This window comes from Erpetoichthys calabaricus, chromosome 13 (assembly GCF_900747795.2).
Source record: "Erpetoichthys calabaricus chromosome 13, fErpCal1.3, whole genome shotgun sequence".
Taxonomy (NCBI): Eukaryota; Metazoa; Chordata; class Cladistia; order Polypteriformes; family Polypteridae; genus Erpetoichthys; species Erpetoichthys calabaricus.
The window spans coordinates 12586699-12612326 of NC_041406.2; the positions used below are offsets into that span (position 1 = coordinate 12586699).

Sequence of the window (25628 nt, forward strand, 5' to 3'; positions counted from 1 at the left end):
TAGACAAAAAGCCAAGGAGAACTTCCAAAGAGACAGCAGCTCCAAGGTCAGGGTCCATCAGTGTCTGATCGCACCATCCATAGCTTTTTGAGTGGCAGTGGGCTCCATGGAAGAAGATCTAGGAGGACTCCACATAAAGAAGCCAGACTGGAATTTGCTAAAATGAACATTGACAAGCCATAGTGCTTCTGGGAGAATGTGCTTTGGACAAATGACAAAAGTTTGGAGCTTTCTGGCAGGTCACATCAGCTCCATGTCCACAGACAAAAAAGTGAAGCTTTTAAAGAAAAGAACACCACAGCTACTGTGAAACATGGAGGAGGCTCAGTGATGTTTTGGGGCTGCTTTGCTGTGTCTGGCATGGGGGGCTTTCAGTCTGTTCAAAACGTGACCCAGCTTTTTTCTTAATACAAATGGGCCACATGACCTGTGGGGAAGGTGAAGAAGTCTCATGGAGATCTCCAGGAATCGCATGTATGCAGGGATTGCAAACTCTACAGGTTGTGCAACAAAACATTAGGTGAGGGGTCCCATCATTTTTGTACATTTGTGTTACTATTTAACTTGTTGTACTGTGTTAGCCATTATGGATTGTAGTGAGAAGTCAAGCAAAATGACCCCTTTTATTGGCTAACTAGAAAGAATATAACACGCAAGCTTTTGAGGCAACTCAGGCCCCTTCTTCAGGCAAAATGTATTCAAAAGCTTACATATTGTAATCTTTCTAGTTAGCCAATAAAAGGTGTTATTTGGCTTAACTTGTTATTATTTGAAAAAATCTGTTGAACTAAAACTCTAAGGCAAAGTCTGATTTTGTGCAGAATAAACAATGATGGGCGTGATCTTGTGTCTGTGGAGACCCATATGTGGTCCTATGCCTCTCTGGAACCCTCAGGTCTGCCCCTGAAAGGCATCTGGCGATACCACCTCTGGATTTTATCAAATCTCATTCCAAACTCTTCTCATGTGTAGCTCCTACCTGATGGAATGAACTTGCAACCTTCATCCGGAACTTCGGACCCATCAACGTGTTTGAGAAGCAACTGAAGACTCTTGTTTGGTGGATTGCTGTCTAATTAATAATGGCTATGGATTTTGTAGCGAGCTAGCTTTTTGTCCAAAGCTCTTCACCTGTGATGATTAATTTTGTAACTTCATCATGTAGTATTAGGCCAGGTTTATACTTCACGCAACGTGACACATGCTCCAGTGGACGCTCCTGCGACGCAAGCGTTTTACTGTTTATACTTGTGCGCGTACTTTACGTATATATATAAGACTTTAACCATGTGATGCTGGACAAAACATTACCTGCATTCTCCCAGTATGTGGACTGTAACACCCGGGGAAATAAGACTATTGATTTACTGTATGCAAACGTTAAAGACGCATACAGCGCCACCCCGCTGCCTGCGCTTGGGAAAGCAGATCATAACCTGGTTCTGCTTCAGCCTCACTATAAACCAAAAGTGACAGTCCTACCTGTAACCACACGATCATTCAGGAAGTGGACCCCGGAGGCTGAGAATACTCTGAGAGAACTTTTTGGAACTACAGACTGGGATATCCTGCAGGGATCTCATAATGAGAACATTGATGAAGTTGTTGACTGCACTACTGACTACATCAACTTCTGTATGGACATTGTAGTTCCAGTAAGACCAGTACGCTGCTATGCTAACAACAAGCCATGGATTACAAGTGACATCAAGGGCCTTTTGAACCAGAAGAAAAAGGCTTTTAAAAACGGTGATCAGCATGAGCTCAAGCGCGTGCAGAAGGAACTCCGAGTCCAGCTCAGGGCGGCGAAGGAGCAGTACAGGAGAAAGCTGGAGCAGAAGTTGCAGAATAACAGCATGAAGGAAGTGTGGGATGGGATGAAGATCATCACTGGCTGCAGCTCGAAGCAGGGTACCACCATTGAGAGAGACGTGAAGAGAGCAAACCAAATGAACAACTTCTTTAACAGGTTTGACCACCCTAACCCACTCTCACTCTCACCTCGGAGTATTGCACCCTCCACACATCCTTCTGCTGATACCAGCATAGGAAAGACATCCCCACCCATAATTACAACAGCGCAAGTGAGCAGAGAGCTGAGGAGACTTCATGCCAGCAAAGCAGCGGGTCCAGATGGAGTATCGCCACGACTGCTGAAGGTCTGTGCATCGGAGCTGGGGGGCCCTCTACAGCGCATCTTCAACCTGAGCCTGGAACAGGGGAAAGTCCTGAGGCTTTGGAAAACATCTTGTATCACCCCAATCCCAAAGGTATCACGTCCTAGTGAGCTGAATGACTTTCGGCCTGTTGCTCTGACATCACATGTGATGAAGACCATGGAGAGGCTGCTGCTTCACCACCTTAGGCCACAGGTTCAACACGCCCTCGACCCTCTGCAGTTTGCATATCAGGAGAAGGTGGGAGCAGAGGATGCCATCATCTATATGCCTCACCGATCCCTCTCTCACTTGGACAGAGGTAGTGGTGCTGTAAGAATTATGTTTCTAGACTTCTCTAGCGCCTTCAACACAATCCAACCTCTGCTCCTTAGGGACAAGCTGACAGAGATGGGATTAGATTCATACCTAGTGGCATGGATCGTGGACTATCTTAAAGACAGACCTCAGTATGTGCGTCTTGGGAACTGCACGTCTGACATTGTGGTCAGCAACACAGGAGCGCCACAGGGGACTGTACTTTCTCCGGTCCTGTTCAGCCTATATACATCGGACTTCCAATACAACTCGGAGTCCTGCCATGCGCAAAAGTTCGCTGATGACACTGCTATCGTGGGCTGCATCAGGAATGGGCTGGAGGAGGAGTATAGGGACCTAATAAATGACTTTGTTAAATGGTGCGACTCAAACCACCTACACCTGAACACCAGCAAAACCAAAGAGCTGGTGGTGGATTTTAGGAGGCCCAGACCCCTCATAGACCCAGTGATCATCAAAGGTGACTGTGTGCAGATGGTGCAGACCTATAAATATCTGGGAGTGCAGCTGGATGATAAATTAGACTGGACTGCCAATACTGATGCGCTGTGCAAGAAAGGACAGAGCCGGTTATACTACCTTAGAAGGCTGGCGTCCTTCAACATCTGCAATAAGATGCTGCAGATGTTCTATCAGACAGTTGTGGCGAGCGCCCTCTTCTACGCAGTGGTGTGCTGGGGAGGCAGCATTAAGAGGAAAGACGCCTCATGTCTGGACAAACTGGTGAGGAAGGCAAGCTCTATTGTTGGCATGGAGCTGGACAGTTTAACATCTGTGGCAGAGCGAAGGGCGCTCAGCAGGCTCCTATCAATTATGGAGAATCCACTGCATCCACTTAATAGTATCATCTCCAGACAGAAGAGTAGCTTCAGCGACAGACTGCTGTCACTGTCCTGCTCCACTGACAGATTGAGGAGATCGTTTCTCCCCCAAACAATGCGACTCTTTAATTCCACCCAGAGGGGTAAACGTTAACATTCAACATTATACATAGTTATTGCCTGTTTTTCACCTGCATTGTTATCATTCTTTAATTTAATATTATTTATTGTATCAGTATGCTGCTGCTGAAGAATGTGAATTTCCCATTGGGATTAATAAAGTATCTATCTATCTATCTATCTATCTATCTATCTATCTATCTATCTATCTATCTATCTATCTATCTATCTATCTATCTATCTATCTATATCTGGAAGAATCCACCAGGTGGCAGTGCGAGATATTATCACAGTGAGAACAGGTTCGGCTTCGCTGTGTTGTGAATTGCCTGAAACAGCCATTAAATTCTGATGACACCTTATCACAATATCTCTGAAAAGGATGTTTAATGATTAAATCCATCAGTCTAGAGATTTGTCCATTTCACCTAGTATTGGGCATGAGGCTGTAACAATCCCTAGATTGGTGAATACAAGTGCACACACTCACACACACACACACACTGGCGTCATTTTAGTGCCACCAAATCTGCATATCTTTGGAAGGAAACCGGAGCACAGTATGGAAACCCAGCAGGAAAACATGCAACCTCCAGGCTGAGAATACCAAAGACATGACTCCCTGCGAGACAGCAGTGCTACCGCTCTGCCACCATGTCACACCATGTGTACAATTATTAACAGTGTTCATTATTTAAACGAAATTAACGATTTATCTGTAAAATGTAACATACATACTTTAATGCATTTCATCATGAAAGTGATATCAAGTATAAATCTAAGGATTCTAAATGTGAAGAGAGTTGGAATATCATACATTTAATGTCTTCTGTGTGGTGATCTATTGCTGTCAGGTCAGGAGGAAGCCCCAGAAAAAACAAAGACGGCACAAAAGATGGTATGTGAGACTTTTAAAATGTATTGTGTCATTACGATGGGGAATATGCGACGTTTGAATATTAAAGCACCACGAATGCATTTGTATGTCGACATTTTGCTTCACCACAACGAACTGTTCATCAAACATCGAAGCGCACACATCGATCCTCAAAGTGGCTTTCTGTCACATGTAGATGGTAAACAGACGTCACATTCCAACTTTTTGCTGGTACTGTAACGCACGCACGCGTCACGTTAATTTCTGAGAACCTGCTCAGAGAACACGTCAAATGAATGCTGGGAACGCATAGCAGCCATGATGCATGCGCGTACGCGTTCTGAGCGTGAAGTATAAACGAGCCCTTAGAGTGTTATACCGTGTTAGGTGAAGGGTCCCATCATTTTTGTACATTTGTGTTATTATTTAAGTTGTTGTACCACGTTAGCCATTATGGATGTAGTGAGAAGTCAAGCAAAATGACCCCTTTTATTGGCTAACTAGAAAGAATACAACACGCAAGCTTTCGAGGCAACTTAAGCTCCTTGTTTAGGCAACTGTTTGAGACAGTAAGGGTACATCTGTGGGATACTCACTTCATCAAAGTCTGCAATGATTTCATTCAGCAGCCTCAAGCACTCCAGGCCTTCTTTATTGACATCTGATTCCGTATAAAATTCTTTGAAGTCCGGGATGGAAGCAAACATAACGCAGACAAAATCATACGACTGGTGATACAAATCCTGATGGACAGAAAGAAAGAGATCAAAAAAGGGGGCATGTTTTTATTTGTAAATGAGGTCACTTTTACACAAGGAAACGAACGTTGCAGGAATTTGTGTTACTCTACGTTCATGTCAGCAATAGGCTATATGTATTAGCCAGCTTCTTAACTGATATCAAAACGGACTTGCTATGGCATTTTTCACCAGATTGCTTCAAGACATGCCTATACTAACGCTAAAAGAGGTAAGTCGCATGACTCAAACATTATGCCAGATGTCAGGAGCTAAAAAGGAGAAGGGCTTCAAACTCTATCTTTCAAGCTACATCCACAATTACGAAGGTAAGAACTGGATGTATTAAAAACTTGTGTCTACTATGAACTTATATGGGACAAATATGTGATTATGTTAAAACAAAAAGTGGAATTTCAATAATTAGTCATTAGACTTTATTCAGGGACAGGTGAATACATAAAAACACGAGTCTGCTGGCCATCTTACCTTGTAAAAAAGCGAATGTCTCTGTCTGAGCCAGCAAAACGTTGAATGCCAAACCACTGCTTCATTATAAGGGTCACAATTTGTTTCGTCAGCTGGAGGATCTCCTCTCTGAGAGACGCGTGTTCATCAAGCACTAGGTCGACAACTGCTAGATCCAGAGCCGAAGTGTAGTGGTGGTCCTCGAGGATTATATCATCCTCCCCCTCGTCCGGTGTGTCATCTTCCTCCTCACCCGGTGTGTCATCCTCCTCCTCACCTGGTGTGTCATCCTCCTCCTCACCTGGTGTGTCATCCTCCTCCTCACCCGGTGTGTCATCCTCTTCCTCACCCGGTGTGTCATCCGCTTCCTCACCTGTTGTGTCATCCGCTTCCTCACCCGGTGTGTCATCCTCTTCCTCACCTGGTGTGTTATCCTCTTCCTCGCCTGGTGTGTCATCCTACACACCGAGTGTGTCATCCTCTTCCTCGCCTGGTGTGTCATCCTCTTCCTCACACAATGTGTCATCCTCTGTTGTTCGCTTTCTCTTCTCCCAAATTCCCCGGTCTTGAAAGTGGAACAGAGAAACTGTTCCACTAAAACAACGCAGGAACCAGTCACTTCTTCAGCAAACCCTGTCTTGCGAAAATCCTCTTTTTTTAAAATGCTGGCTACAAACCCGGGTATGAGGACTAACTGTAAAGCTCTCTCCAGGTAGTGATGATCCATTTAGGTCGGTTTTCCGCGTCGGAAGGTAATGTGTGAAAACTAAATAGCCTTGTTGTACATACTGGAAGCCGAACATTAATCTACACAACAATGTTCAGCTGTAGAGCCGACTGTACGCTGAAACTTAAACTTCTTTTTCTCAGACATTCTTGCCACTAAACAAAAATCACAACTGCAGAATGGACCATGGAAGTGACGGAGCTGGCCGAGATTTCAACGGAAGAACGTCAGCACTGCCAGGTGCATAGAGCCAATTTCATTATATACTGTATCATTACAGAAGGACTTGGGTAGCAGACAGGCTTGGGCAGATTTGTGGACAATTTAATTCAATGTCAGTAAATGTAAAGAATTACACATAGGAAGTAAAAATGTGAGGTTTGAATACACAATGGGTGGTCAGAAAATCGAGAGTCCACCTTATGAGAAGGATTTAGGAGTCATAGTGGACTATCAAGTGCCAGACAGTGTTTAGAGGCCATTAAGAAGGCTAAAAGAATGTCAGGTTATATAGCGCCTTGATGTGTGGAGTACAAGTCCCAGGAGGTTCTGCTCAACCTTTATAACACACTAGTGAGGCCTCATCTGGAGTCCTGTGTGCAGTTTTGGTCTCCAGGCTACAAAAAGGACATAGCAGCAAAAGAAAAGGTCCAGAGAAGAGCAACTAGGCTGATTCAGGGCTACAGGGGATGAGTTATGAGGAAAAATGAAAAAAGCTGAGCCTTTACAGGAGATGAAAAGGAGACCTGAGTGAAGTGTTTAAAATGATGAAGGGAATTAGTGCAGTGGATCAAGAGTGTGACTTTAAAATGAGTTCATCAAGAATAAGGGGACATGGTTAGAAACTTGTTATGGGTAAATTTCAAACAAACGTTAGAAAGTTTTTCTTTACACAAAGAACGGTAGACATTTGGAATAAGCCACCATGTAGTGTGGCAGACAGTAAGGGACTTTCAAAACTTGACTTGATGTTTTATTTGGAAGAAATAAGTGGATAGGACTGGCGAGCTTTAGTTGGGCTGAATGGCCTGTTCTCGTCTAGAGTGTTCTATATTTAATTAGAAGTGGCCAAGAGTGAACTTCCAAGTTCTAAAAAGTATTTACCTTATTTCGCATTGCTAGTATGGGTAGACAAGCACTGCCCTGCAAACAGTGGCAGTGCAAGGAGAGGGAGTCACACCGGGGTCCAAGAAGGCCTCACAGTGACTGCACAGTTGTCACTAACATGCTTGCCTTCTTGATGCTGGAATGAAAAGGTTAACGGTGTTAATATTCTTACAACTCCATAAAGTTTTAATAATGACTGTTGACCTTTAGTAGATTATATGCTAAGGGTAAGAGCAGAAGCCCCTTTGGCAGAAGTTCCAGCCTCAAGTCTTCTTGTCATACCTAGTTTTGAGCAGTTTATCTCATTCTTCCTGGCCTCTCACGCTCTGTTAGATTGGTTGAGAAGTGCCTGTAAAGAACCATCTTCAGGTCTTTCCTCAGCATGATGTTCTGTAGGGTTTAAGTCTGGGGTTTGGGTGGGCCACTCAAGGAGACTTGTCTCTAGTGTTGTGCTGGTCGTATGCTCAGCTGTATTGAACCATTACTCCAGTGTTGAGGTGGCATGCACATTGGAGCAGTTTCTATGCATTTGGCTGCATTCATCCTTCCCACAGTTCTCTTTCAATTTTATGTGGTGACTGGAGAGACTGGGATCCAAACGATCTGTATGAGCTCGTCAACAATTTGAGTGACAGCACTGGACTCCCCACCAGATCACGTGGGCCGAGACAAAAAAGAAGGGGAATGAGAAAGACAAAATAATGTGGGGAAGATGGAAAGAGTGTGCAGATAAGAGGGAGACAGAGAAAAGTAGATAAAGAGACAATGCATAAAGCAAGTCACAGAATGTTAGATGAGTTAAATAAGGTGATGGTCACGTCTTCATGTTATTTATGTAGGGCTAATTTAGAGTCGCTGGATAACCTGACATGACTATCTCTGGTAGGAGATTACATCAGAAGTTCAACGCTGGTTCATGAATCTGTGACACAACCATGCTAACCCCCATCCCACAGTGAGGGTCCCATGTTTGTTACAAGTAGCAAATGAAACTTGAATGACAGGAAACATTTAGTTGCAAATTAAAAAAGGTTATGACCACCTTTGGGATTTTGCATAAGAAAACTGGACCTTGCGCTAGTTTTGTTTCTGAAATAATGACATAAAACAAGTATCACATTTTGGGTGTCGGTAATTCTGTCAGAATCTTTTTGTAACAGTACAATTGTCAAAAACAAAACCAGAAAGATTCAGAACTTCCACATGGGGGTAAATATTTTTTCACAGAGCTATATGCTATAGAGAAGGTCATCTCCTTACCTCGTTTTTCCAGTTCCGTGCCAAAAAGTTGCTCGGCAACATGGGCAGGAAGCACATTCTCCAGGAGGACTCGATTCAGGTTCTCCATGGTTTCGATCTCCTCACATTCCTTTTTGAATTTGTTCTTCCAGAGGAAGTCTAACCTACAGTAATATTCATTCTGTTACAAGAGGACACAGAGGTAAAGAAACAGTAGGCATCTGATCACCTTGGTGCATGAAGAATAAAATCAGTATGACTAATATGACGCCCACGCACCCACAATCCCTTGCAAACTGTCTCCTTTACTAAAAAATTGTCAACCGATTTACATGGTCTCGGTTATGGCAGCATCCCTGGTAGAAATCATCTCCGGATGGGGCACCTAATGACATCAGATAAATTTAGACTTTCCCAACGAACAAACAGCATGTTTTCAGGACAGCATATTAAATCGAAGTCCCAGTAGACAATTCACACGAGCGAACATGGCGGTCAGGTCAGCTGGTGACTACACTGTAATTGAGAGTGGCAGTAATGCCAGGCTGACACAAAGCGTACTACTCAATAGGCGGGCCAATCTCCTCTGAATTTCCTCATCAACAAGTCCATAGGACTGCCACTCACTGGATGTATGTAGTTTTTTCACACCATTTAGAGTCAACTCCAGAGAAGGTTGTGCATCAAAATCCCAGGAGATCAGTGGTTACGGAAATAATCAAACCAGCCCATCTGGCACCAACAATCACACCACGGTCCAAATCGCTGTGAACATTCACTGAATCTGCAAGGATCTGATGCATTGTGCTTCTGCCACCTGATTGGCTGATTAGATAATTGCATGGATAAGCAGGTGTGCCTCAGTGAGTGTGTAGACTGTATAACTTATACAGTTCAAATTATGTTTGAACCAACTGCGTTTTAAACAAAACCCTTCTTTTATTAATGATTTTCTTTTTGGTCCTAGCCAATTTTCTATAGGTCAGGTCAAGTCAGGTTGGTGAGCATGTACTGGTACAGCGCATTACCACACCCACCACACGACCAAACAGCTCGGCAACCACCCCAGGCGGACACGTCCCACTGACCATCAATCTGCCGTAGCCAGGTGTTACTTGGGTGTCCCCTTGGCCTGGTTCCGCCACTCGGGTCCTCAAGAATGAGGATCCTGTGAGCCGGATCACCCTCGGGGAAACGTTGCACCATGGCTATAGTGCCGTAAACTGACCGCTCCCTCACAATGCAGGTCATGTGCATTCGGGACTCCAATGAGCAACACAAAGTCAAACCAAACGGTACCCAAGGATTTTCTGGAAAGACACAGTACAGAAGGAGTCCAGTCTTCATGTCAGGTTGACTGGATAGCGTCCATGTCTCACAAACAGGAAGCACCAGGACTCTAAAGACTTGGACCTTCGTCCTTTTACCGATATCAGGAGTGCCCACACACCTCTTTCCAGCGACCTCATGACCCCCCATGCTCTCCCAATCCGTCTACAGACTTCATAGGAAGAGTCAGCAGAGACCTGAATGTCACGGCCCAGGTAAGTAAACCTCTCGACGAGGTCCACACCTCTCTCCGCAGACAGACACACTGCTGATGGCTGTGCCTAAAAGGTTATAAAGGCCTGCATCTTTGGTTTTTATCAGGACCCTCGCAAGCCCAGACACTCAGACTCCTCCCTTAGACTCCAATCAGAGTCTCCATTGATTCCGCAACTGCAAAGTCAATTTTCTATAGAACTAATATTAAAAAGAAAATACCTCATTACAGCAAAGTCCATGTTATCTGCAAAATTCTTTAGAACAAAGTCATTTTCTACGAAAAAGGCAACAAAAAAAACGTGCATTTCTTCTGACCTTAGCTGAAAAGCTGCGATTCAGGAGCTTCACTGGGACTGCCGATTGGATTGCATGTTTACGTCACTTAGTTTGCTCGACATTCATCACACTCTTGCAGTGGAGAGGAGTTTGGGAACGGTTACTTCAGCAGATCCAAGACATTGTGGGCGGATCTAGAGAGTGGATTAACTGTCAATCAAACTGAACATGAGCTCTACTTAGAGCTCTGCAGCTATCGAGCGTGATCATATGTAGCGAGGATTGGGGGAGGTCATCTGGGTATGACCGAGGTCAACCTGCAATGGTGAATCAAGCACGATCATCAGAGTGTTGTTTCTCTCTCAGCGAGTTGTGCGTTTTTGTCATAGCGGGGGGCTGGTGGTCCGCGGTCCACCTATAGTCCTTCCACGGTGAATCAGGCGCAATCACTAGGGTTAATGCTTCATTAGGTGACATAGGCTGTCAGCAGTAGTGACATTTATGAAGGTTAAGGGGCGCACGCACACCAGACACTGAGAGGCGCCATCTACGATCGGTAATCACTCCGGAAACTCTTATGTTATGTACACCAAGGGGGTGCCAGTTTATAACTAAATAGGCCGTGTGCTCCGGTCACCGAGGGGAACCTCTGACTCAATAACATTAAGCACAAAGCAAAGACAATACAGGATTGGCTTGGGGATAACTCTGGGAATGTCCTTGAGCTGTCCAGCCAAAGCTCGAACTTGCACTCAAAAAGAACTTCTCTGGAGAGACCAGAAGATACCAGCCCACAGATGGTCTCCATCCAACCTGACTGAGTTTGAGAGGATCTGCAGAGTAGAAGGGCAGAACATCCCCAAATCCAGGTTTGTGAAGCTTGTCACATCAGACCCAAGAAGACTCTAAATGTGGACTTGACCCCGATTGAATATTTCTGGAGAGACCTGGAGGTAGCAGTTCACCGATGGTCTCCATCCACCTGGCAGACAAAGCTTAAGAGGATCTGCAGGGGAAGAATGGCAGGAACATCCTCAAAATCCTGGTGCGTGAAGCTTGTCCACATCATATCCAAGAAGACCCCAAAGGTACTTCAACTGAGTACTAATTAAAAGGTCTAAATGCTTGTGTCAGTTTTTGATTTTTGATAAACTTCTCAAATCCAGTTTTTGCTTTGTCATTTTAGGGTACTGAGTGTTGTTTGACGATAGGACAAAATAAAAGTAAATGACTGTAGAATAAGGCTGCAGCATAACAAAATGTGAATAAAATGAAGGGGTCTCAAATCTTCTTGAAGATGCAGTTTCTGGCCTTTCCAAGGAGCCAAAGGTGTATTCTTTGAGATGGAGGAGCAGCCTTGAATACTCTAGCAAGCCCACTGGAACACAGCAAGAACATCCAAAATCCACATGAAGAACGACTAGTCTGGAATTGGAACCAAAGTCCCCCGAGCTATTAGCCGTAGCGCTCACCGCTGAGCTCACCTGCTGCCTCTGGAATTGGATAGCCAGCTGTTGTTTTGTTTTTTTGCCAGCAGAGGGCACTTGAGTCATATTTGACAACGGCTATTAAATTGAAAATGAAACTGGGTTAATAATCTCCTGGTGATTAATCAAAGCTCGAGTTTATTCAGAAATACAAAGGCGCCTGCTGACTGTCAAAATGATCGAGTGTGGGAAAATAAAGAAACTGGTAACCCAAATAAACTGATGCACGTTGTGTGCTAGGACATCATTAACATTTTCAGGATCTATTTTAAGATGGATGGAATATTCATTTGTAAAGAAACAACAACTGAAGTTTAGGAGGCCAAAAATAGTGATGGCAGTGCTAACAGGAAAAAGAAAATATGGCACAGATGATGGAAATCACTCAGGGTCCCCCCCACCCCTCCGTTTCACATCCTCACCCTCTAACGAGAGACAGAGAGAGACGCGAAACAGTAAAGGGTTAAAACACGGAGACTGATAAGTGGCGAAACAACAAAGCCAAAGGGCAAGATGAAAATCGAGGTAAGAAGGACAAAAGCCAAGTCAGAAACCCAAGAGATCAATTCATAAAATAAAAAGATATTTGTGATATGTTCAGCATAGTATTTAATTTCTTTGTTGTATTTTTTATCTGCACCACAAATAAAGAGACTGCTAGTTAAGCCCACAGCTACATTTGCCTACAGGTGAAGTACCAACGACAGAAACTGGAACAACCAGCACCTGAGAAAGCCATCAGAAAAAATAAAATTAAAAAATATAACAGTCATGAACCCAGAGACCCCCCCCCCCCCGACAAGTGGTAGCTCAGCCAGTTGAGCTAAAGAGATCTTCTCTTGCTCAGTTGACCAACCAGCCTCATGACTTCTCTTGTGACAAGGTGTTATAGTTTACAATTTCTTTATTTTTTTGTATGAAATCTGCCTGCGGTACATGGTATGTGCTTGGTAGGTGGTGAGTTTTCCTCTTTGCTGTTGCAATTTAGTGGCTTTTAGATTCTGCTTCAGTTTATGGGATACTGATTCCTGGATAGTGCTTTGGGACTTGTCTGCCTATGATTGTCAAGTTCCACTCAAGGGGAAAAAAAAGAGGGACCTGCTCTAGTCAAATGCTATGGATTCCTTTAGGTGGCAACCTGTGCCTACCTTTGGGTAGATCTGACAACAATCTCATACATCGTACTACCCACCTGTTATTGGATGGCAACCTGTCACCACCAGGATAGTGAGGAAGGGCAGTCTGGAGGCAGACTCTATCTCTCTATCTATTGTCTACGGCATGTATTCAGAAACACCAAGGAATTATAGAAGGAACTCTGACATTACAGCATTGTCAAGGACCCCAAAAATGATTCTCAGTGCCTGGGATTAAAAGCTCTGTCCACACACACACAGAACAAGTGTTGAGCTTGGAACCAGGAAGTGAGCTCATCTGGTGTGAACAACTAATGGGTCACAATGTGGACTCGGGGATAGTGGAATGTGCCTATTTGGTACTATGGGCACTGGACATCCACCCTGAGGAGCAAAGGTGAGTTATTGGTTTACCTTTTCTGTTGTCCTTTATATTTATAAAACCCCTGATATTCTTGTACTTTTAGCTTCCTTGGGTCTTTGTGTTCAGGAACTACTTGGGAGCATCCTAGAACATCTACACTTTACAGCAAAGGCAACAGGCAAGTCATTTCTGGTTATTAGCTAAGAACTTTGTGTACTCACCTGCCTTGCCAGCACAAGGAGAGTAACAAAGAATATGAAGAGTGAGACTGAGCCCATTGTTTTGAGATCCTTAAGGACACCTGGCCTGGAAAAGTAATTGTGAACAGAATAAAACAATTAATTTGGTGGGAACAACTGTAAAAATCAATAAACATCATACATTTTACTTACGGATTGGCAAAAAGCTTATTTTGCAGCCTTCACCATGTAAAAGATCAAAATTGACATAGATATTTTGAATAGACAGATAGATAGATATGAAAGGCACTATATTATAGATAGATAGATAAATATGAAAGGCACTATATTATAGATAGATAGATAGATAGATAGAAGATAGATAGATAGATAGAAAGATAGATAGATAGATAGAAGATAGATAGATAGATAGATAGATAGATAGATAGATACTGCCTCGCAGTGAGGAGACCTGTGGTTCGCTTCCCGAGTCCTCCCTGCGTGGAGTTTGCATATTCTCCCTGTGTCTGTGTGGATTTCCTCCGGGTGCTCCGGTTTCCTCCCACAGTCTAAAGACTTGCAGGTTAGGTGCATTGGCGATCCTAAATTGTCCCTAGTGTGCGCTTGGTGTGTGGGTGTGCCCTGTGGTGGGCTGGCGCCCTGCCTGGGATTTTTTCCTGCTTGTGTCCTGTGTTTGCTGGCACTGGCTCCAGTAGACCCCCGTGACCCTGTGTTAGGATATAGCGGGTTGGATATGGGAAGGATGGATGGATGGATGGATAGATAGACAGACAGACAGACAGATGTGAAAGGCACTATATAATAGATATAGAGGTGGAAAGGCACTCCTGAAAAACCGGCATAAGAAAACCTCCACATATTCCAGTCAGCTCATCTTGAGGTCCTAATTATACAAGATGTCAAGCTTTTTGTGGTTCCAACCTATTGTTGCCTGCCATTTCTGGACCATAGTTCATGCAGACAATAACACAATTACGCTAAAGATTAAAGCAACAGGTGTCTTAAGCAAAATCAGAAGGACTTGAAGTTATATATGCCACATCAGCTGACCTCAGAGATTCGCACCCTAATAAGACATGAGGGGTCAAAATTAACTCCAGTTCATAAAACTTCGAGAAAACGTGGATCAGCAATACAGGCACTGTATTGTTTGCTACTTCGAAGTTGCTGATTACAACTATGATATTTTTGATGTCTGTTTTTTTAACAGTGGATAGGAGCTTTGTTGAGCTGAATGGCCTGTTCTCGTCCCGATTGTTCTAATCTTCTAATTCTGAACACACATGTACTGTGTTTGGGGGATTCAGGTATCAATAGGCTGACGGGGGACCCTGCTTTAATTACAATAAATGTTTCTGATTCCCTGTAAAATGGCCTATATTTTGAACATTTCAGGCTCTATTCCAGAAAACTTCTTGCTTGCCTGTGCATGTCAGTGTCATTTTTTTTTTATTGTTTATTATTATTTCTCAGTCTTTGTCACATAATCAGCTTCTGCAATTTTGCTTGATGCTTAGCAGATGTTGCTGCTCTTCTTTGTTCTTCTACCGTTTCACTCTCTCAATCACTTTTGTTAGAGTTTTGTTTTCATTTTTTTAATACATTTTTTTCTCACGAGTTTGCAAAATCAGTCATTTGTTTCACAAGTTTTTTGAGGTTCACGATAATTGATTTTTTTTTTGGAAATTTCAAAGCGAAATAACGTATCAAACTTTTGTAACCGTTTCATCAACCATTTTGTATTTCCTATGGATGTCTGAATGTTTTCTTCCTGTTGTTAGGGTTGTGTCACTCCTTGCTAGAGGGGTGTCCTTGGATGCCACGACCTTCGGGAAAAAGAGACACCACTTGATTAAAGGTCATCTTGGAATTTACTTCATTATCTGAGTTGAGGGTAAAAAACCCTGTTCGGTATTGCTCTTAGTACACGTTTTCTGCAGCTTTTCCTGGTTCTGACCTTTTTGTCCTGTCACACATGCGTGTTTTAGGAGACAACTAAAGGGCCGGAGTACATGTAATTCCATGCCAGACCAGGGGGGTGGCGAAGTGCACTAATTTTCTCTCTCGATTCCATACAGACCATTCTAAGGACAATCCTGCCCGGCTCTGGGGCAGCCAACGACCTCACTTCCAGTCCCGGTCCTGATGACATCACTTCCCATACCGTCTCTGTTTCTAGTAAATCAGTTCTGTTTTGGACTCAGTCGTGTGAACATGTCTGTTCTTTTGAATCAATTTTGTAGCCGGGAAAAATTATACGGGTGGCTGCCTCAAACCTTCTCAATGTCTTTTGTCATTTTTGTGACAGCCCGTCTTTGTCTCTTGTTTTGGCTTTGAGAGTCATGTCTTTGATCTCCCACTTGTGACCCTTTTCTGTTACTCGTTAATTCACCCTCTCATTTCTCAAATCTGATCTGTTCACTGACATAACAACTTTGTCGTAACAAACTTTAACGAGGCTTAAAACTACCTCAACTATTTTGAATGGCCAGAAGTGATCAAGTCATAAACTTTCAATAAAGACCAAGATCAAGGTTCCAGCTCCATAGGTTTGCAAATTAGCGCATGACAGATGGACAGATCTTAGCATTTCATATACACTCACCGGCCACTTTATTAGGCACACCTCGCTAGTACCAGCTTGGACCCCCTTTTGCCATTAGAAACTGCCTAATTCTTCGTGGCATAGATTCAACAAGGTGCTGGAAACATTCCTCAGGGATTCTGCTCCATATTGACGTGATAGCATCACACCGTTACTGCAAATTTGTCGGCTGCAAATCCATGATGTGAATCTTCTGTTCCACCACATCCCAAAGGTGCTCTGCTGGATTCAGATCTGCTGACTGTGGAGGCCATTTGAGTCCAGTGAACTCATTGCCATGTTCAAGAAACCAGTTTGAGACGATCTGAGCTTTGTGACATGGCGTGTTATCCAGTAGCCATCAGAAGATGGCGGTCCTAAAGGGATGGACATGGTCAGTGACAACACTCAGGTAGGCTGTGACATTTAAACGATGCTAAGGTTGGTACTAAGGGATCCAATGTGTACCAAGAAAATATCCTCCACACCATCACACCACCACCAAGCGGCCTGAACCGTTGATACAAGGCAGGATGGATCTATGCTTTCATGTTGTTGATGCCAAATCCTGAATCTACCATGCAGAAATCGAGACTCGTCAGACCAGGCAACGTTTTTTCCAATCTTCTATTGTCCAGTTTTGGTGAGCCCGTGTGACTTGTAGCCTCAGTTGCCTGTTCTTAGCTGACAGGACTGTCACCCAGTGTGGTCTCCTGCTCAAGGTTTGATGTGTTGTGTGTTCAGAGATGCTCTTCTGCACACCTTGGTTGTAACGAGTGCTTATTTGAGTTCCTGTTGTTTTTCTACCAGCTCAGACCAGTCTGGCCATTCAGACTCTGACCTCTGGCATCAACAAGGCATTGAACTGCCGCTCACTGATATTTTCCCTTTTTCAGAGCATTCTCTGTAAACCCGAGAGATGGCTGTGTGTGAAAATCCCAGCAGATCAGCAGTTTGTGAAGTACTCAGAGCAGCCCATCTGGCTCCAACAGCTATGCCACATTCAAAGTCACTTCAATCACCCTTCTCCTTCCTCATTCTGATGCTCTGTTTGAACTTCAGCGTGTTCGTCTTGACGTCTACAGGCCAAAATGCATTGAGTTGCTGCCACGTGATTGGCTGATTAGATATTTGCTTAAACAAGTACTGTATTTACATGTGTACCACGCACACATTTTTCCTGAAAATTAGCATTAGAAAATCAGGTGCACGTCATACATGAGGAAATGTAAATATAATGTATACTTCTTCTGCTTGGGCTCTCTCGTGTTTTTGAATCAGTTTGGCGTCGTCATTCAGCATGGATAGTAGCGATTACGATTACGCGATTTTCTTTGTAAAAATTAGAGTGCGCGTCTTACACGAGGGCACGTGGTACACAAGTGACAACGGTAGTTGCACAGGTGTACCTAATAAAGTGGCCGGTGAGTGTATATACATTCTTCTGGTTCATGGTTTCAACCTGATTGCTGTGGACTACCTTGTAGCAATGCTACATGATTAATATTGTCGTAAATGTATTTTGTGCTGAGTCCCGTCTTTCATAGCGTTCTCCTGTTTACATGGTGTCTGCGTGTCTATGTAAATATACTCCCCTGGAAACAATCGGGGGGAAGGATAACACTGTGGAACCGTGGCCCCCTCACAATAATTGGTCCTATCAATCCCATCACCTGCATCTGCTCATTTGCTATTTAAATGGAAGGACAGAAAAAGAAAAACATTCCATTCTACTTGACCGCCATTCCGTCACAGAGCCACTAGAAAAGCACCGATTCAAATCATTCACCCCTTTGTCTACCTGCCACTTTCAACGCCAAACTAGATAGATAGATAGATAGATATGAAAGGCACTATATAATTGACAGATAGATATGAAAGGCATTTTATGATAGATAGATTGATAGATAGATAATTAGATAGATATGAAAGGCACTATATAATAGACAGATAGATATGAAAGGCACTATATAATAGACAGATAGATATGAAAGGCATTTTATGATTGATAGATAGATAGATAGATAGATAGATAGATAGATAGATAGATAGATAGATAGATAGATAGATAGATAGATAGATAGATAAGATTTCTATTTCTGAAGGGATGTTACCAGGTCATCAGTTGTAGAAAATGTAAAGGATATCACTACCCACATTGAAGTAACGCAGTCTCCTAAGATAGAAGAGGAGTCTGCTTTGCCCTTTCTGATATAGTCTCTCTGTGTCACTTGGCACGATCAGCCTGTCATTGATGTGGATCCCCAAATACCTGTAGCAGTGCACCACCTCTACCCTCACTCCGTGAACAGTGACCAGGCTTAGATGCTCTTTGGTGTGGTGAAATTGATAATCTTCAGACTATTGGCAGCTCTGTCCAGATGGAAACAAGCCTTGTGCAGCAGGCAGATAAATGCATCTTCCTCTGGTGTGCTTAATAAACGCTATCTTCTTAGTCTTTATCCATTATAATTAAGTGTCTAAGAACTTTGTGCGCAAGTCACTGAGTTCTCGGCCTGGTGACGATGGTTGCACCACATGCAGTAGTTGATGGGCAGATCTCGCCATCCTCAGCTTTTGTCTGCTCTGCAGTTGTACTTTTAAGGTGAAGACCCGCCTCTCTTGCACATTCATTGGACAAGACTCCTGCCTTCAATTCCAAAGCTTGCAAGCATGTGGACATGCTTTCTTATTGTGTACTACTTTCATTTTCTAGAGGTATTAACTTTAGAATATTTTAGCAAAGAATACATGTGTTTTACACATTGTGAGCATATAACTGGACAACTTGAAATGTTGATTATGGGTTGTTTTGATATTATTTACTGTTATCCAGCTTTGGTCGTCATTTGCTCCCATTGTATCAGAAGGATTGTTACATCCATTTTTCTCGAAACATGAAATTAAATTTTTTTCTTGTTCATCCCTACAAGCTACTGTACGTGGGGTAAGTAACATACAAACAAATCCAGCCCATAATCCAGAAACCATGAAAAACTCAATTAATACATACAAAAAGACAATAGCCATTACAAAATTTGGATTGTAAAAGTAAGCTGGTTGGACAGAAATTCCAAAGCAATGCCAGAGCAGCCATTTCATGTATATTGTGAGGAACACAGAAGGACTGAACTGAACTGAATGGGAAAACATCATAAATACATTGTCGCACACTGGGGCATGGGAGGCAACTAAAGAAGGTAATTCCACGCTGTGCCAGGGGGTGGCAGAGTACACTAATCCCTTTTCTTTTATCCCTGCAGAACAAACACAGGAAATTCTGCCTGGGCCCGATAACACCATTTCTGGTTCAGGGCCCGATGACGTTAATTCCGACTCTGATGACTTCAACTCTTGTTCCAGGCCCGTTGATGTCATTTCCCTGACTGACTTTAAAAACCGCCATATCCCTTCTGCCTATTAGTTCTGTGTTGGACTCTTGTCTGTAAAGATTCGCTGCTCATATTTTTGCTTTATTCAGCCAAAACTTCAAGTATACGGGGGTGGCAGCCCCAAAATATTTTGTGGTGTCAAGGTGTTTCTTTTCACAACAGAAAACAGCTAAAACACTTCTCAAAGAATTGTATAAACAACAAAATCTATCCATCCATCCATCCATTTTCCAACCCGCTGAATCCCAAACACAGGGTCACGGGGGTCTGCTGGAGCCAATCCCAGCCAACACAGGGCACAAGGCAGGAACCAATCCCGGGCAGGGTGCCAACCCACCGCAGATAAACAACAAAATAAAGTACAAAAATGAGAGAGGAGCAAACATTTTTAAAAACATCATATACAAAAGAAAGCACAAAAAAACAGTAAACTAAAGAAATACAAGTGTGAATTAGTGAAAGCCACCCTCATTCGGTCGGGTTCATAATAAATGTAAAAATTTACTTCATGAGGTACAAGTACTAATAAAAATAAATGAGAATAGTTGCATCAGGTATTTGACATGTTAAAATGTGTGCATCAGTTTAAATGTTTAAAGGCTGAATATTCTCAATTGTAAGAGAAAAGTGCCATTTTTCAATCTCTGATGGGGTCTACATCATTAGTAAAGGGTCAACAATCAAAAATAACGTCATATTCATAATCACTGACCCTGAAATAGTCTAAAACGACACCCTACATGTGAATGTCTGAAATTTGTCATTTTTAACCTTCTGGGAGTGGTGCCCTAGAGGGATAGGACCACCAGGAAGACTCAGATGTCAAAAATATGATCATATACATGATCAGCAACAGAAAAAGAGCATAAAATGACACCCCACATGCCGATATTACTGATCCACATTCTTTCAAAGTTTTGTGAAAAAAAGTAACTTTGACCCCTTGCACCCCATTAGTGAGTGAACCCCCTGGGGTCAGTTGATGAGGCATACACAGCTTCAAATCCTTCTGGTTATTTTTTGCTGAAGATACCTATTGGTTTACTCTTTATCATAAGGGTATCATTTCTTGCACAAAATATGGTCCACGAATGACCTAAAAATGAGTTTTGTTTCAGGTCTACAGTGCCAAAAATAAGGGGGAACCTGAAAAAGCTCAATGTCTTGCATAACTAGACATCAAGTCATGTTGAGGGGAATATCATATGTGGGGGGTTTTCTCTTAGTGGTTAGTCAGGGGGTGCCGGACAAAACAAAACAAAAAAAAAAAAACCCCTAAAATGATTTCAAAGTAATTCCTATGACCACAAAAAGAATAACAGACTTGAGCCAGAGTTGAATCCTTGGCTGTTCCATAACACAAACCTCTATTGCTTTGGTTATTTTCTGGATCTTCTTCATTGGTCACAAATTCAGTCGTTCAACTATCCCACTTCCTTCCTCTTCCTTGGCTATTCCTATTTTTGAGTAGACTTCTCCACAACCTGTGATCTTCAGACTCGTTCCCTTCTCCCTCAGATCTTTACTTATGCAATCTGTTCATGTCTGCTTTGGTCTACCCCTTCTTCTCCTTCCCTAAACGTCCAGTCTCATTACCGTTTTGCTTGCATAGTTGTCATTCTTCTCCTTAAATGGTCATCTCATTGCAACCTTTTCTCTTGGATCCTCTTCAAGATTTCCACACCTTTTGCTGTTTTCGTTATCCTCTCCTTTTTGATTCTACCCATTTTGGTCATTCCACACATCCAACTCAACATCCGGTTGTCTGCCGTCTCTAGCTTGGGTCCTCTTCTGATCTGACTACCATCTTATAAATTTCATCCCTCCTTCATAACACTTATCCGTTTTACCACACAACATACCAGATAACGGTTTCCAGTTGTTCCAACCTTCCTGGATTCTATGATATACCTTATTATATAATCTACGATATGCTGTCACATAGGAACCAACGTATTTAAATTCATGTACCCTATTTATTCACTCTGAAAGCATCTGAGTGACTTCTTCTTGAAGTTCTCCTCTAACCCACATATATTCCATCTTCTTTCTACTTAACTAATTTCCCCTGTTCTTCATATCTCTCCATAGATTGAGCTTTTGTTGCAGGTCATCGCAATTAGTCCATATCATCAGCAAAGAGCATGTCCCTAGGGTGCTTGTTCTATGATCTTGTTACTGAGGACCTCCATTATAATATCACAGTTGTAAGGGCTTATGGATGATCCTTGGTGCAGTGCAACCTTACACAGGGAAGCTTTCTGTAGATCCACAGCTACTCTTGACTTTGGTCGTAGCCTTGTCATACATATCTCTCACTAGCCTTACATACTTCACAGTGGCTTCTTTTTCCCCCAAACACCTCCACAACTCTTACCGTGGCACCCTGTCTTCTGCCTTCTTCCAGATCTATAAATGTCATATGCAGTTCTTTGTCCCTTCTCTTCATACTTTTGCATCATCTGCCTCAAAATGAATACAATATCACTTGTTCCTCTTCTGGACATAAAGCCAAACTGCTCTTCACCGACTGTTGTTTCCTCTCTCAATAATTTCTTTTCTTCATTGTGGGTTTTACGCGATGGTAGTTTCCACGCTCCTGTATGTCGCCTTTATCTCTGAATAGGGGGTGAGCACATTCTCTCGCCATGCATCTAGTATCCTTTGTTGACCGTAAATCTTACTCAGTAGGTCCCATGGTAGATCCAACACCTCCACATCCAGACTTTTCCATACTTTGGCTGGTATCTTGTCAAGTTCAGTAGACTTGACATTTTTCATTTTCCTTATGACCATTTCAACCTCTTTTCTATTTATTCCGGACGTTTCCTTTTCACTTATGAAACCCTGTCTAGACTCCATTCATCTAGCATCCTTTGTTGACTGTAAATCTTACTCAGTAGGTCTCATATTGGATCGAGCACCTCCTTGCCCAGACTTTTCCATACTGCGGCTGATATCTCATCAGGTCCAGCAGACTCTCCATCTTTCATTTTCCTTACAACCTTTCTGACTACTTTATGTTTTCCAGAAGTTTCCTTTTTATTTACTAATTCCTCTCCAGACTCTCTCAATGCATCTAGCATCCTTTGTTGACCGTAAATATTACTCAGTAGGTCCCATAGTAGATCCACTACCTCCTTAACCAAACTTTTCCATATTTCGACTGGTATCCCGTCAGGTCCAGTAGACTTTCCATTTTTCATTTCCCTTATGACCATTTCAACCTCTTTCCTATTTATTCTGAAAGTTTCCTTTTCACTTACTAAGCCCTCTCCAGACTCTATCCATTCATCTAGCATCCTTTGTTGACCGTAAATCTTACTCAGTAGATTCCATATTGGATCGAACACCTCCTTGCTGAGACTTTGCCATACTGCGGCTGGTATCTCGTCAGGTCCAGTAGACTCCCCATCTTTCACTTTCCTTAAAACCATTCTGACTTCTTTTTTATTTATTCCAGAAGTTTCCTTTTTATTTACTAAGCCCTCTCCAGACTCTCTCCATTCATCTGGCATCCTTTGTTGACCGTAAATCTTATTCAGTAGGTCCCATAGTAGATCCACTACCCTCCTCACCCAGACTTTTCCATACTTGGGCTGGTATCCCGTAAGGTGCAGTAGACTTCCATTTTTCATTTTCCTTAAAACCATTCTGACTTCTTTTCTGTTTATTACAGATGCTTCCTTTTCATTTGCTAAACCATCTCCAGAAACCCTCTCCTTGGGTTTTCTCCATGTCAAAGCTTTGAAAGATATTCTCTTGAACTTCCCTTGATTTTAGTCTCACTTCTTAGGACATTTCTCTCCCCTCCCTTTTATTTGTGTAATGTGCATTAAATCTTTTGTCTCTATCCTACTTTCTAATAGATAACATTCCCTTAGGGAATGACCTTAAGGCTGTCCTACAGAATGGGTCTAAACCTCCTCCAGATAATACCACCCTCTGGTGGTGCCAAAAAAAGTGCCATCTGTTTTGCAAGGTCAGAATGAAGGCCCTTTAGCAGACTGATTTTGCTGGCCTGAGTTGTCCTAAAATTACTCCCCTCAAGCGTGTAAAAGATTCCACTGCTCTTTCTCTGGCATTCCGACACAATTATTCATGTAATCACGTCTAAAGTAGAATTATAATTGTAATAGCCTTTTCTACAAATTAGGTCCAACAGCAGCAGCAGTAACATAATGAGATTTTGTTAGAATGTGCTGTTATATGCAGTTTAACTGGGTCGCTGTGCTCCAAGGATTAGTGAACATTATTATTATCTCTTATTGTAAAGATAATCTGTTGGAAAAAAATAAAAAGTGCATCCCAATCAATCTTATTCATTTTCGGAAAGCCTCCCCTATTATTTCAATATGGGGTCAGGGGGTCTTGAATCAATTCTGGTCATACTGTGTGGAAAGCAGCAATGGAGCACCAGGTTCACAGCAGGGCAGCCTAACTCGGCCAAATCAGAGTGGCCAATTAATATGCACGTCTTTGAGGAAACTGGCAGTGGCGTCACCAGGGTTGGTGTCACCCAAGACGGTAACCAGTGACTGACTAAAACCCCCAACAGGCCCCCTGATTGACTTGATGAATATTAGCTCCTGAACACAGAGCAGCATGCGGACAGCCGGCCATTTAGCGTTGTTAATCAAAGGCACACGGACACTCGATTGATCCATCATTCCCACTCGGTGATTTCAGTTCATTGAGGTTTCATTGAGTGAAGGAGGGGGATTTCAAACAAAACTTTCACAGACGGTGATCTGGGTGTCACCCTCTCCTACACACCTCAAGCCTACCCCCCCCCCCCCCCCCCCCCACGCTAGAAGGCCCAAAACAGGCCCAGTATGATCTGATATTTACACTGGTGGAGGAATTTTGCTCATGACCACCACTACAAGGTCTCATGTCAGCCATGTCCTTAAAAAGGCAGAAATGAGACAGGGTTAGATCATGGAGGCATTGCGGGTACACAGCGAAGACCTTGATGATGCATATGAAAAACTGAGAGCATTAAATGGCGTGTTTGGGGGATGCATGAACTTTTCCAACTGACAAATTGCAGGTAACCCTAACCCCTAACATATCAGTCTGGACAGGAGTGAAGTGCGTTCTGAGTGATTGGACCTTCTGGCTTCTCGGCCCCTGAGGTTGTTTAAGCTACTGTTCTTGTTTGAATGATTGATGGGATTTATTTGTCTTTATGCATTGTCTAAATTCATTGACAGGCATTGCTTTTCTTTTTTGAATTCTTTAACCCTTTAAATCCAGTAGGCCAATTTTCGGGCCAACCACATAGCAGTTTATACCTGAATGGTTAGCATAACAGCTCACCTATCTACTGTCATAACCCCGCTGGCCTGAATAACGGCCCATGCATAGCTGTTACACGATGCTGCTCTTTAAATCTTGCAGTCTGTTGCTGTAAAGGCATATTCCCAAAAGGCCGCTGCACCTGTCTACCATCATAACCTGGCTGGCCGGCATATAGGCTGCTCTAAAAATCTTCACATTTTTACCTCAAACTGTTTATTTTAAATTGTAATTATCATGCTCAGAATACTTTGGTGATGTATTGTGCTGCGGCTCTGCAACTGGATATTATTGTACCAAATGGCATATGACAAAGACATGTGAATTGCATTTTTCATTCCGACAGATGACACACTACAAACATTTGTAGTAATGCATTTTATTACTAAAAATATTTGTGATGCCCCATCTGTTGGAATGAAAAATGCAACAATTTCATTACTACATGCATTACAAAATACATTCCAATAGATGGTGCACTGCAAAGGTAACACCAAAGTCTATGTTGACATCTTGTCTTTCCAACAGATGGGGCATCACAAGCATTTGTAGTAATACAATGCATGGAATTTGTCATTCCAACAGATGGTGCATCACAAATACTACTACAGCTTTTATGAATCCCATGCCAAATGAGAAGGATCCAATTGCAGAGCCATGGCACCATACGTCACTGCTGGTCTACACAAGAAGTTTCCCCGTGGATGTGATATCACTGCATGTCTATGCAACATGCTAACCACACTAACCTC

The 25628-nt window shown here is 42.8% G+C and overlaps 1 protein-coding gene across 1 annotated transcript in view; it reads right to left on the minus strand.

Annotated features, from left to right (window-relative positions):
- The window catches only part of LOC114663989 (adenylate cyclase type 2-like), a 592666-nt gene that overhangs the window by 42977 nt on the left and 524061 nt on the right, over positions 1-25628 (minus strand). The window contains 4 exon segments of the mRNA XM_028817967.2: positions 4910-5056; positions 8613-8642; positions 8644-8772; positions 13621-13705. Coding sequence (XP_028673800.2) covers positions 4910-5056; positions 8613-8642; positions 8644-8772; positions 13621-13705 — 391 coding nt within the window.